The 13,179-nt window shown below is 42.4% G+C and overlaps 1 protein-coding gene across 1 annotated transcript in view; it reads right to left on the reverse strand.

Moving 5' to 3' along the window:
• LOC126175948 (opsin-2) overlaps window positions 1-13,179 on the reverse strand; it is a 71,533-nt gene that overhangs the window by 40,211 nt on the left and 18,143 nt on the right. The window contains exon 4 of the mRNA XM_049923026.1: window positions 8,488-8,706. Within this exon, the coding sequence (XP_049778983.1) occupies window positions 8,488-8,706 (219 nt within the window). The remainder of the gene's footprint in view (window positions 1-8,487; window positions 8,707-13,179) is intronic.

Raw genomic sequence — 13,179 nt, forward strand, 5'->3', positions numbered from 1 at the left:
GAGATCCAATGACTGTTAGCAGAATATAGAATCGGTGGGTTCAGGAAGGTAATACGGAACGCCGTGCTGGATCCCAACGGCCTCGTATCACTAGCAGTCGAGATGACAGGCATCTTATGCGCATGGCTGTAACGGATCGTGCAGCCACGTCTCGATCCCTGGGTCAACAGATGGAGAGGTCTGCAAGACTGCACGAACAGTTCGACGACATTTGCAGCAGCATCGACTATCAGCTCGGAGATCATGGCTGCGGTTACCCTTGACGCTGCATTACAGACAGGACCGCCTGCGATGGTGTACCCAACGACGAACCTGGGTGCATGAATGGCAAAACGTCATTTTTTCGGATGAATCCAGGTTCTGTTTATAGTATCATGATGGTCGCATCCGTGTTTGGCGACATGCGGTGAATGCACATTGGAAGCTTGTATTCGTCATCGCCATACTGACGTATCACCCTCGGTCACCTCTTGTTCGCATTGACGGCACTATGAACAGTGGACGTTACATTTCAGATGTGTTACCACCCGTGGCTCTACCCTTCATTCGATCCCTGCGAAACCCTACATTTCCGCAGGATAATGCACGACCGCATGTTGCAGGTCCTCTACGTTCCTTTGTGGCTACAGAAAATGTTCGACTGCTGCCCTGGCCAGCACATTCTCCAGATCTCTCAGCAACTGAAAACGTCTGGTCAATGGTGGCCGAGCAACTCGCTCGTCACAATACGCCAGTCACTACTCTTGATGAACTGTGTTATCGTGTTGAAGCTGCATGGGCAGCTGTACCTGTACATGCCATCCAAGCTCTGTTTGACTCAATGCCCAGGCGTATCAAGGCCGTTATTACGGCCGGAGGTGGTTGTTCTGGGTACTGATTTATCAGGATCTATGCACCCAAATTGCGTGAAAATGTAATCACATGTCAGTTCTAGTACAATATATTTTTCCAATGAATACCCGTTTATCATCTGCATTTCTTCTTGGTGTAGCAATTTTAATGGCCAGTAGTGTACTTACGTACTAGGACTACATGCTGTTCCGAAGCAGCACCACAGCGCGGATTTCTCTAAAACTCGTCATTTTTTGTGCAATTTGTTGAAATAAAACTATGGGGAACATCATATCGGTGATTAAATAACTTTTGTATTTGATGTTCTTGTATTGCAACTTGCGTGTTATGAACGTACGCCGTTTCAAGTCAACGCCTCACTGAAGGTTTCTCAAAAACGAGTCGTTTTTGGTACGATTTTTCATAATTAAATGCCAATTAATGCGTTATTGGCCAACGGCCTTGCCGCAGTGGTAGCACCGGTTCCCGTCAGAACACCACAGTTAAGCGCTATCGGGCTGGGCTAACACTTGGATGGGTGACCATCCTGTCTGCCGAGCGCAGTTGGCAAGCGGGGTGCACTCAGCCCTTGTGAGGCCAACTGAGGAGCTCCGTGACTGAGAAGTAGCGGCTCCGGTCTCGTAAACTGAGAAAACAGCCGGAAGAGCGATGTACTGACCACATAGCCCTCCATATCCGCATCCAGTGAGGCCTGTGAGCCGAGAACGACACAGCGGTCTGTCGGTACCGTTTGGCCATCATGGTTTTTTCGGGCGCAGTTTGGTTTTTAATGAGATATTGGCGGTTAAAACCTTCAAGGCGTTTCACTCGAGTAAAAGATTTTAGCAAAAAAATCTATAGTGTATTGGACACAAGCTTTGTTATAAATACGAGTTAGGTGGCTCACATCTGCTATCTGCGATTATTTTTAAACGTCTGTGCTTTCTCTAAAAATTCTTAGACTTCCTTATTACTTTCATAGAAGTATGTACAATAAAATTCGGTGTTATGTATATATAAGGGTGCACCACTTCAGAAGTGAGCTCGTTCGGTTTTGTGAACATGCCATGGAACGTGGACCAGTGAATTGCAAATCTGTTTTGGATGACTCTACCTGATTGAATCGCAGTTTAGCATTTGTTCGTTTATTTATCCAAATAACTTTCCATACTGTAGGAAATGTAAGTCCTTTTTAAATATTGTGTATAATTGTGTGCACAAACACTCAAGTATACAAATTTATGTGTGCATACACACACACACACACACACACACACACACACACACACACACACTTACATGAAGTACAGAAAATTTAGTAGCAGTATTGCAGTACAGATATTAACTTTAGCATTTATCTGCAAGACAGCTTGCACTTTTTGCTGTAGGAAATTTCTCACTTTCTTGTTTTAGATCTCGTGTTTAGTAAATCCTAAAAATTCAGTTACTAAATAGAAGGAGTTTTCTAATACGAATCAATTTAGGAATTAACAAAAAAATAAGAATTATGATATAATTTCTATCTTATGTAGAAGACTTTTGTACCTTTTTAACGCTCTATTTGTAATGGAAGTTTTAAAAGTTTATGACCACTATTGTGATGTAATCCAGCACTAGTAATCATGAAAGCTTGTGTCCGTTCCATCTGCAACTTCCGTCTATTTCAACAAAACTTTTCTTTTTGTCGCCTATCATGTTTATGGATATTTTATTTGCGTATACTACAGATAGAAGAACACGGTTGGCATATCGAGAAAGTAGAAAATGTGAGTTTTAATAGAGTAGGTGTAGCAATTTCACGCGTGTTCGTATTCATAAGCAAACTGTATGATTTGCGAGTCAGATGCAACTGAAAACTGCCGCTGGATCAGCGCTTCGGTCGCAGATAACGGTGAGGAACACGTTACGTTCCCTGTGATGCACCAGCTCGTTTCTAAGGGTGAACCAGCCACGATGGGATTCACGTTCGTCTTGCTTCACGCTATGAAACACGTTCCGATTCAGGGTGGCTTTAGCATTAATATGTATGGAGTGCGAAGCAGAAAGAATTGTATATATTACAGGCAAGGAGTATAACAAGGATATGTGTCCTATTTTTAGAGGCGGTAGTAGCCATCATAATATTTTTTTAAAAAAAAGGTCCCATGAATATGTTCCCGGTTACTGAGATCTGAACACTTGTTCGCAATGGAGGCTGAAAGATGGCTGAAAGATGTTGTTTGGTTGTGATAAGCGCACGGTCTGTGCAAAGACGCTCCGTTAACAACACCAACAGAGTGTTTTTATGTCATTTTGTATGTTCCTGCCTTCCCTTCTTTCTCGGCGGTTTTGAGGGAAACGCAGCCGTAATTTTACGTTGCCTAACAGATTCCTCAAACAGTACTGCATTAATTATTTGGTTTCACGTCATCAGATGTGGCTGGAAACTGAAGTACATCAGCCGAAAATAAGGGATTCCCACAGTAGATGTACGTTATTTTCCATTGATATACTTCTTTCCAGAAACATTAGAGGATAAGACAGGGTATCACGAAATCAATAATGTGAAATAAATTAATAAAATCAATGTATTGTAGTTACAGGAGTCAACTAACTTATACGAAAGTACTCCATGTACAAATTCGTCTTACTATTAATAAGTTACCAGTCACTTTTGTGGTTCTAGCCGTGTTGTACTATAGTTTCGGTCGTCAAGTCAAAGAAGTGTTGCGTCACAAGAAAGCACACAACCAACTAAAGAGGAAAATTTACAGATACGTCTTACTCTGCTGGCTCTATACGGCCCAGAATATCGGGCAGCAATAGCGAAATATAAACAACGGCTGCAAGAAACTGAAACGGAAATGTTGTCCACGTGTACGGTCAACAATGTTAACCTGGCCCAGAAAATATTGCAGGCAACCCAACTTACATCGCTAGCGCCCACAATGCACAATGGCTTTGCACGGCTGGTCCATACGAAGAACGCGTAATGGGAAAGAATGGGAGTCACAGTGATAATCGACAAATTAAAAGAAACATGTCTTAGGTGATGTGGCCACATCATCTATGGCAAAAACAGTCTTCCATTGCGGTCTAGGAGGACGTAGACGCCACGGGGGTAATAAGAAATGATGCTTAGAGCAAGTCAACGAGGGCATGTAAGGGACAGGTCTCAGAAGTTGCGCTCGACACCCAGCTGTAGATGAAACCGACCATGCAGACAAGTGCTAGGAATGATGGATGCGTGGGGAAATAGGTCGTAACTTCGTATAGGACAATCCCGGCATGCGCCTATAGCGAGCAGCAACAGAAAAATTGTTTGGGAATGCTTTCGTTTTTTGAATGGGCACAGCTAGGATATTAGACAAGCGAGACTTTGAGTGACGACTGTGTGGGTATTGGATCTCTGGAGTGAACGTATGCTGATGAGCCGACGAAGTACGTGTAGCGTGTGTTAATCACTCAAATAGACGGATGTTGCAGATGTAACGCAAGCTTTCAGGCTTAGTCTTTACCGCCTAGGGTTTCCGCTTTTAAGGCCGTGCTGGATTACATCGCAATAGTGGAGATTCGGCAGGATTAGTGATAGTAAAAGTGTACGTTTCACATCCGGGGGATATAATATGTTCTGAAATTTACGGACGGCATAGAGGCAAGCGGAAACCTCCTTGCCCATGGCGGCAGCATTTTCTGTCCAATTCAAATTCTCACCCGAAACTGCACCCAAGTTCTTCCCCATTTTCTGAGAGGAGATTTTGTGTCCACTTGAGCACTGAAGTCCAATCGTCGTTCATCTGGACGGTGACAGTATTCATATCTTCTGGCCTGACACTAGAGTTTTGCTGTAGGTTGTCAGTATAGTAATGATATTTATACGAGGACTGAATCGGCGAGATATCAGTGACATAGAAGGAAAATAACAGTGGACCCAGGAATGAGCCCTATGACATTCCCGAGAGAACGTCCATAGAGTAAGAGCGGAAAACCAACAACAAGAGGGCCGCCGGAGGTCTTATACTTGTTCTCCTCGAATACAAGTGCAGTAATCTTACAACCACGGTGTCACTCGTGTCAGTAATACAGAGGGTAATCACCCAGAGATACCTTCACGTCCGATCGTGATTCTCACCATCGTCATCCTAATAATCATCGTCATCTACAGGTTCCATCCCATGGCTGTGTCTGTTCAGAGCATAAGCCTCCCAACCTTTCCCTGACCTCCTACCGCGTTTCTCCCTACACTCCGTCCCAGTATTTTTCTCTCTTCATGGCAAATTTCTTCACTTCCACGATGCATCTCTGAGTCTTCCTCTAGGTCTCTTGCCTCCTACTGTCATTTTATGGTCCGGTCTCGGTATCCTGCCAATTCGCATTCTTACAGCATGCCCATACCGTCTTAATCTTGCTTTTTCTATGGTCTCCTGCAAGGGCTTCTCTTTCACTATTCCTCCCATTGTCTCATTTCCTTCTGTATCCATATCCTTTCACGCGTCTTTGTAATTGCATTTTGTAAGCTGATATACTGCTCACCTGCCTTCTCTTCATTACCCCTATTTCCGATGTATACGTGAATACTGGAGCATAATATACTCAGCATAACAAGTGCTTGCTTTAGGGTATTACGTCCTTGCTCCATACCAAGCTTTTTTCACTCTCCGTGGCCTTGCGGTCCCCTTTCACTAATCTTATTCTTCCTCCCGCTGTCTTCTATTACGCTCCCTAGGTATTTGAAACTTCCCACTTGTGCCAGTTCTCTGGCGCGTTGTGTATCCGGCACTATCGATAGCGACTTGTATTTCTGTTTCCGTCTGGTTCGGCCTGCGCAGGCGCTGAGGCGGCTGCTGCCCTCTGGAGCGTTTTTCGCGGGGGGCCGCGCGCGCTCGGCTCGGCAGTTGGTTTCGCACCGAGCTGGCGGTATTTTGCCTTCCACCCCGGCACGGACGTGTGGTCTCGTTGATTTGGACATTGGGCAGTGTGCCGTGTTGATGATGTGGTGTAGTGGAGAACTGATGGATTCCCGCACGAGATTGCTCGAGGTTCTCAGCCTATGAAAAGGGTGTCACGATATCGCTTGGGTTTCCGCGCTCAGCAGTTGTAAGGACTGCAGGGCAGTTTTGCCGGAGTCTGTGTCGAGTTTTCTGCTGGTGTGTACCCGGTCTTCGTCCCTGTTTTCCCGCCCGGGGGGCGGCCGTGTCTGTTGGTGGGAATTGTTTAGCAGCGTGTGTTTTGCGTGGACCCGGTGTGCTCACGCGCCCTGATTCTGAGTTGAAATTACTGTGGTCAGGCTGGCTCTGTTGCTGGAGTGTGTGTTGTTGGTATTCTGGCTTGCTGGGGACTGCGAGCGCGCCTGTTCCGTTTTTGATGTGGCAGCAGTCTGATATTTTTATGTGTGCTTGTTAAGTTGCTAGCAATTGCTTTTAGCCTTGTGCTTACTTATTTAAATTGCTGGGCATTGTCATTTGTCTGTCGTTTTACCTTTATTTGTAGTGTCAATTAAGCCTAAGACGATGTCCAAGGTGCTAGCAATTGATTTTAGCGTCGTGTGTACTTAATCCTATTTAAATTCTTGAGCATTGACATTTGCTCGTTCTTTTACTCTTATTTATTTGTTGTGCCAGTTAGCCCTAAGATGATGTCAGACCTTGGTATCTGTCAACCTTATTTTGGCTACTAGCGCTCAGGTGCAATATTGCTGGGCTTATCCCGGATTTGTCATTAACTGATAGCTTTTATACTGTATTTTTAGTAGTAGGTTTGGCAAGTGCACTTGCGTATGGTATTTGTTGTGTTTACCCCTCCCCCCCTCCTCCTCCTTCGTGTAAACTGATTTTGGCAAGATTGCAAGGTGGCCTGTGTTATTACCTATGTAAGTTCGCCCGCTGCTGTAGTCGTAACATGTTTTGACGGGCAAGCGGCCCATGTTGGCGAAAGTTTGTATGTGTTTGCGCTGGTAATGTTGGGCCTTGCTGTACATATATTTACTCATGTACGTGTTGTTGTCTTAAGGATTTTAGGGCATTTTAGCTGAGATACCTGTTGAAAATTTTATCATTCTTTTAAAGAAGGTATAGGAAGGAGTAACTTCAACTGAAAATTTAATTGTAAATTATACATTTGTGCTTCACGTTTAAAAATTTAACTGTATTAGGTAAAAGTATGTAGTTTAATGCGCAACGATTATTTGTTAAAGTATCACATTGTAAAGTTTGTTTGGCAGTGATTCAAACGACACAAATAAGTTTCTCTGTTCACATTTCACATTTTTATGACCTCATATTGTAAGCAGTTTGATTGTTTGTGTCACTGTAATTGGTAAACCATAGTGTAATTCATTACAATTAATTAATTGTTTTGGGGAAATAAACCTTGTATTGTATGTCCCCTTTTCATTAACCGAATCCCATCCAAATCGTCCGCTCACCACTTTCTTTAGTACTTGCCCACTAACACTTATATCCGTCGCTACTGCCCTCTTATTCCTCGTTGTCAGCATCATTTCACACTTCTTTTCCCAAATTTCAGTCGATACTGTCTCGCCTCTTAATCCCAACATTTTTGAACTTCTCCTTCACTATTTACCTATACAATTAAATCATGTGCAAACATCACTGTTTCCGTATTTTCCTTTCATATTCGCTGCATCACTCCTGTCATTATATCCTGCACAATGGCGATGAGAAATTAAAGTGATAGTACGTTCCCTTGCTTCAGCCCATTTATCTGTTCAAACCAGCCAGTCTTCTCTCCTCCTGCATTTACACAAGTCACAGTTCCTTGATACGCTTCCGTTGTGCTTTCCATAGTCAGCCTTCCAGTTCCCCTTTCCGGATGAGTTTCCCCGATCTCGCTTCGTTCCACACTACCACACCCCTTCTCATTACTAAATCCTTACGAAATTCAAAGCATCTCTCTTTGAACTGCTTTACCATGAAAGTTAGATCCACTGTTGACCTTCCCGGTCTAAACTGACCTTGTCCCTCTTTCAATACTCCTCCAGCTATCATCGAAGCTCTCTTTTCCTAGAATTTTGACACATTTTCCGGCTGCCCTCCTTAAAAATTACCACTATGATACACTTTTGCCAGACTTCAGGTGCCCTCCTTCTTTCTGTACCCTTCTCGTGACCTGACAGAACCACTGCACTCCAAAAATGTCAGCTGCTCTCGCCATCTCCAAGCTCACTTCATCCAGTCCAGCTGCTTCTCCCCTTCCCTCTACTTCTTTCTGATGTCTCTACTTCGGAAAGAGACTAGAGTGCAATTGGCAATGTGGAGATTACGGGAAGAGCAAGCTTGCCTCGTCGCTTGAATCGCTCACAGGCAGTGCAGAGCAACAGGTAGAGAGAAGGAGCACCAGCCATTCTTAAAAGTTACCACTATGATACCCTTTTGCGAGACTTCAGGTGCCCTCCTTCTTTCTGTACCGTTCTCGTGACCCGATAGAGCCACTGCACTCCAAAAATGTCAGCTGCTCTCGCCATCTCCAAGCTCACTTCATCCAGTGCAGGTGCTTCTCCCCTTCCCTCTGCTTCTGTCTGATACCTCTATTTCGGAAAACTCTAGAGTGCAATTGGCAATGCGGAGATTACAGGAAGCGCAAGCTGGCCTCACCGCTTGATTCGCTCGCAGGCAGCGCGGAGCAACAGGTAGAGAGACGGAGCTCCATTTGACCTACCTGTACCGGTCGAAGGCGATGGCGGCGTTGTTGATGGCGGAGCCCATTCCTGCGACGGAGCCGAGTGCGGCGTAAATGTCGCAGCCCAACTCCCAGCCGACGGGCCGCTGGTAGAACAACGAGTTGACCACCAGCATCGGCATCTCGAGCAGCATCAGTATGTCGAACAGCGCCAGGTTAACGATGAACATGTTGGACGGTGTGCGGATCGACTTGGTCCTGTGGGCGGCGCAACACTCTACTCAGTAACATTACCTCCACTTTCTGCTGGCTCTTTACAAGGTGCGCGACGTTCTACAGTGAGGGTTCGAACGCTGGCGGCGGAAGAAATTTTTATATCTGATGTCTGACCATAACGGAAGGCTATGTAGGGTTTCCGATCGCTAGATTGTGCTAGGTTATGGCTCTGAGCACTATCGGACTAAACTTCTGAGGTCATCAGTCCCCTAGAACTTAGAACTACTTAAACGTAACCAACCTAAGGACATCACACACATCCATGCCCGAGGCAGGATTCGAACCTGCGATCGTAGCGGTCGCGCGATTCCAGACTGTAGCGCCTAGAACCGCTCGGCCACTCCGGCCGGCCGTGCTAGGTTATCCTCGAACCACTCCGTACTGTCACCCGCCCCCTACCGCCCCCTTTCCCTGTAACATCACCAATCCTACAGAAACTGCAATTTATGGAATATTCCCTCGGTTCTTGCAGGAAGTCATATTAAAAACTTGAATACACAATAGTAACGTTCCACAATAATATTAATTTAACAGTTCGTCATGAACCGGTTTTCGGCCTCTTAGGTCCTCGTCAGATAACTTAATACTAAACAGATAGTTCACACGAGTTCAGCGGGACTTCATGGCTGTGCATAGATTGTTATACAAAGATATCTGACATTTTATGACAGTATCGACACAAAACACAAGCATAATGTAATACCCAAAGCGATTCTAAACAAATAAATCTTAAATTACAGTTGTAAATACGCAGTTTAGGTTTTTATGTTGGTAACGCCACGTAGCGCTCTGTATGAAAATCAGCGACTGTGCTGTACAGTCTGTGGCTGGTTGGACTCATTGTCGGAATATTCGGTATTGTAGTGTTGGGCAGTTGGATGTGAACAGCGCGTAGCGTTGCGCCGTTGGAGGTGAGCCGCCAGCAGTGATGGATGTGTGGAGAGAGATGGCAGAGTTTTGAGAGCGGACGATCTGGATGTGTGTCCGTCAGAAAAAGGAAATTTATAAGACTGGATGTCATGAACTGATATATATATTATGACTTTTGAACACTATTAAGGTAAATACATTGTTTGTTCTCTATCAAAATCTCTCATTTTCTAACTATGCCTATCAGTAGTTAGTGCCTTCAGTAGTCAGAATCTTTCATTTATCTGGCAGGATTGGTGCTTGCTGTATTGCATTAGTTCGAGTAACGAAGATTTTTGTGAGGTAAGTGATTCATGAAAGGTACAGGTTATTGTTAGTCAGGGACATTCTTTTGTAGGGATTATTGAAAGTCAGATTGCGTTGCGCTAAAAAAATAAAAAATAAAAAAAAAAAATTGTGTGTCTGTTTAGTGATGATTAGAATAAGTAAGAGAGAAATGTCTGAGTACGTTCAGTTTTGCTCAGCTGTTTGAAAATCAAATAACGTAAGAAGTTTATCAGTACAGTCATTTATAATTTTTCTAAGGGAACGTTACACAGTATACTCCAATATTAAAACTATATGAATCCGTAAGCCAAATATGTTGTACAAGTGAGTAATGGCACAGCCTACTATGTCATATGGACAAACTGGTGAATGTGATGAACAGGCCGGAATATAACATCCATTCAGAGCATATTCAGCAAAGGTGGAATCTTTCTCCAAGTCGTTTCATGCTCAATTAGTTTGCCACAGGCAGGACTTCACAGGTTCTTACATGGGATCTAAAATCCAGGAAATATACTCCACATTTTTACATTGGGAATACTGTTGCCCACCTTCTGTTCAACACCAAAGATTAGATACCATCTTTGGAACAGAGTGTAATTTACAGGATTTCTTGCAATTTGTGTGGCAAATTATATTAGGTCAATTAAGTAGGGCTATAACTACTAAACTGACTGAGCATAGAAAGAATTGGAGACTCAAATACGAAAGATTCCAGCTTTACACCTGGTCCTTAACGACCAAACATATTTTAAATTACCCTCCCTTACTAAAGTAGCAGCAGCCAGTCATTATTTCTATCATCATTAGATAATAATCTTGTTATCACTGTTCTACACCCACATTCGATAGACTTCTGCTTCCCCATCCAATCCTTTTTCCAACCTGTGCACATTCACCAGTTTTCCATATGGCATGCTAGACTGTGCCATTATTCACTTGTACGATATATTCGGCTTATACATTCATATAGATTTAAAATTTGAATATACTTTAATATGAGATTTATTTGTTCAGGGTCTCTTTGGGTATTACATTTTCTTACGTTTTATATCGACATAGTCATAAAATGTTACATACCTTTGTACAACAATCTTTGTACAGCTATGAACTCTCACTGAAGTTTGTGGACTCTGTACTTAGTACTGAGTTATGTGATGATTGCCTAAGAATCCGAAAGACGTGAAACATTAGTGCTACGTGTCAAAGTTTTTGATAAGCTACAATTTATTTTTAATTATTATTATTTAAATGTTATATGTGCCATTTACTGGAGAGGTCCTATTTAATATATCGTACGTTTTCCTTTCCTATGTGGTTTTACCCTTCTTCTATTCCCTATCAATAATTTGTGACAACGAATCTCTTACTCTGAAATTTATCCATGCCGTATGGAATTGATTAAGGTCAACGACTGTATTTCAGAATTATGAAATAGTTTTTACTGCTTCCGTCAATTTTTGTCACTATTTATTAGCACGACGCCTTTCGGCAGCATGCTGTCATCAGGTTCATTATATTCAGACGTACATTAATCTGAAGTGTGTTGAGGGTTACCTGTGAGTTGTGCCGATAAGGCTTTGTACCGCCATTTAACCATTTTTCCTGGAAATTTGTCCTGTACACAGAGCACAGTAACCAATACAACATCAATAGTTAATTACTTCATTCAGCTCTGGAAAGTAAATATCTTAGTGTGAAAGTGTTAAATGAGGATGTCGTATTTATTATTGTGCTCTGTATGCCACACAAATAAATTTCCAACAAAAATGGATAAATCCATTACATAACCTCACTTTCTAACAGAAATGATTCCAATTTGTTTCTACAATTGCCATTATCTGGTAGTAGCTTTAATTCAAAGGGATGTGGTCAATTATTATTATAGTTGCATACTTTAATTTCCAATTTTGAATGGTTTTTTTCGAACCAAGTTCATGAGACTGGTATATCTACTTTTTGAAAAAGTTGTGCCACAAATTTCTTGTCTCTCCAGTTCTATTCAGTACCTCCTTATTAGTTACTTGGCCTAGCTATCTAATCTTAAACATTCTTCTGTAGCACCACATTTCAAAAGCTTCTATTCTCTTCTTGTCTAAACTGTTTATCGTCCATGTTTCACTTCCACCACGGCTATGCTCCAGACAAATACTTTCAGAAAAGACTTCGTAATACGTAAATCTATATTCGATGTTAATGAATTTCTCTTCTTCTTCTTGCCATTGCCACTCTACATTTTATATCCTCTCTACTTTGACCATCATCAATTATATTTTGCCCAAACAGGAAAACTCATCTCCTACTTTAAGTGATTCGTTTCCTAATCTAATTCCCCAGCGTCACCTGATTTAGTTCTACTACATTCCATCATAATTCGTACTACATTTTCTTTGTTTTCTTTACTGCTTGTTCAATGTACAGACTGAATAACATCGGAGATAGGCTACAGCCCTGTCTAAATGCTTCCTCAACCGCTGCTTGCCTTTCATTCCCCTCGACTCTTATAACTGCCATCTGGTTCTTGTATAAGTTGTAAATAACCATTTGCTCCCTGTATTTTACCCCTTCTGTCCTCAGAATTTCAAAGACAGTACTCCAGCCAACATTGTCAAAAGCTTCCTCCAAGTCTAGAAATGCCATAAATACCTAATCACATACTATGCTAAAAATCTCAAAGTCTTTCGCACTGAAAATTTAATGCAGTGCTAGAGTTTTGTCTCGCATGTACGTGCATAATAGGAAATGAAACTCGCGATTTACTGTCCCACATTAGAACCTCAATAAAATCCTACGAAGCAGATGATCTATGTGGAAAATTCAACCAATCACTTTAAAAAGTTTTTCAACATTTACTTGTCCCATTGCCCAGTTTTAGAATCACAGCAAGCTTATCAACAGATGATAGGTTTTTTACAGGTTCTTTATATTGTGTATTACACGCAGCTAGATCCGGTGTTCAGCATTCAAATAATCAACTGAAAACGGACAAACACACGGCGAGCAAATCACTGCCCTGCATTAACGACATCTGACGATAAGAGAGATAGTTATACTTTCACGGATCAGCGTGCAATTAATCGATAGTAAACCAGCCCCGAGTTAAAAGATTAAATAAAAAATCGAATTTAAAAAATAAATGTGAGGAGGCGGGATGCTCACATCCAGTACTACAGTCTTGACTTCATTAGTGTTCCAAAACAAACTTCAAAAGGAAAAGTGCTTATTCTCTCCATTCAGGATTTGTTTTTCAAGTGAATT

The sequence above is a fragment of the Schistocerca cancellata genome, chromosome 3 (assembly GCF_023864275.1).
Source record: "Schistocerca cancellata isolate TAMUIC-IGC-003103 chromosome 3, iqSchCanc2.1, whole genome shotgun sequence".
Classification (NCBI taxonomy): domain Eukaryota; kingdom Metazoa; phylum Arthropoda; class Insecta; order Orthoptera; family Acrididae; genus Schistocerca; species Schistocerca cancellata.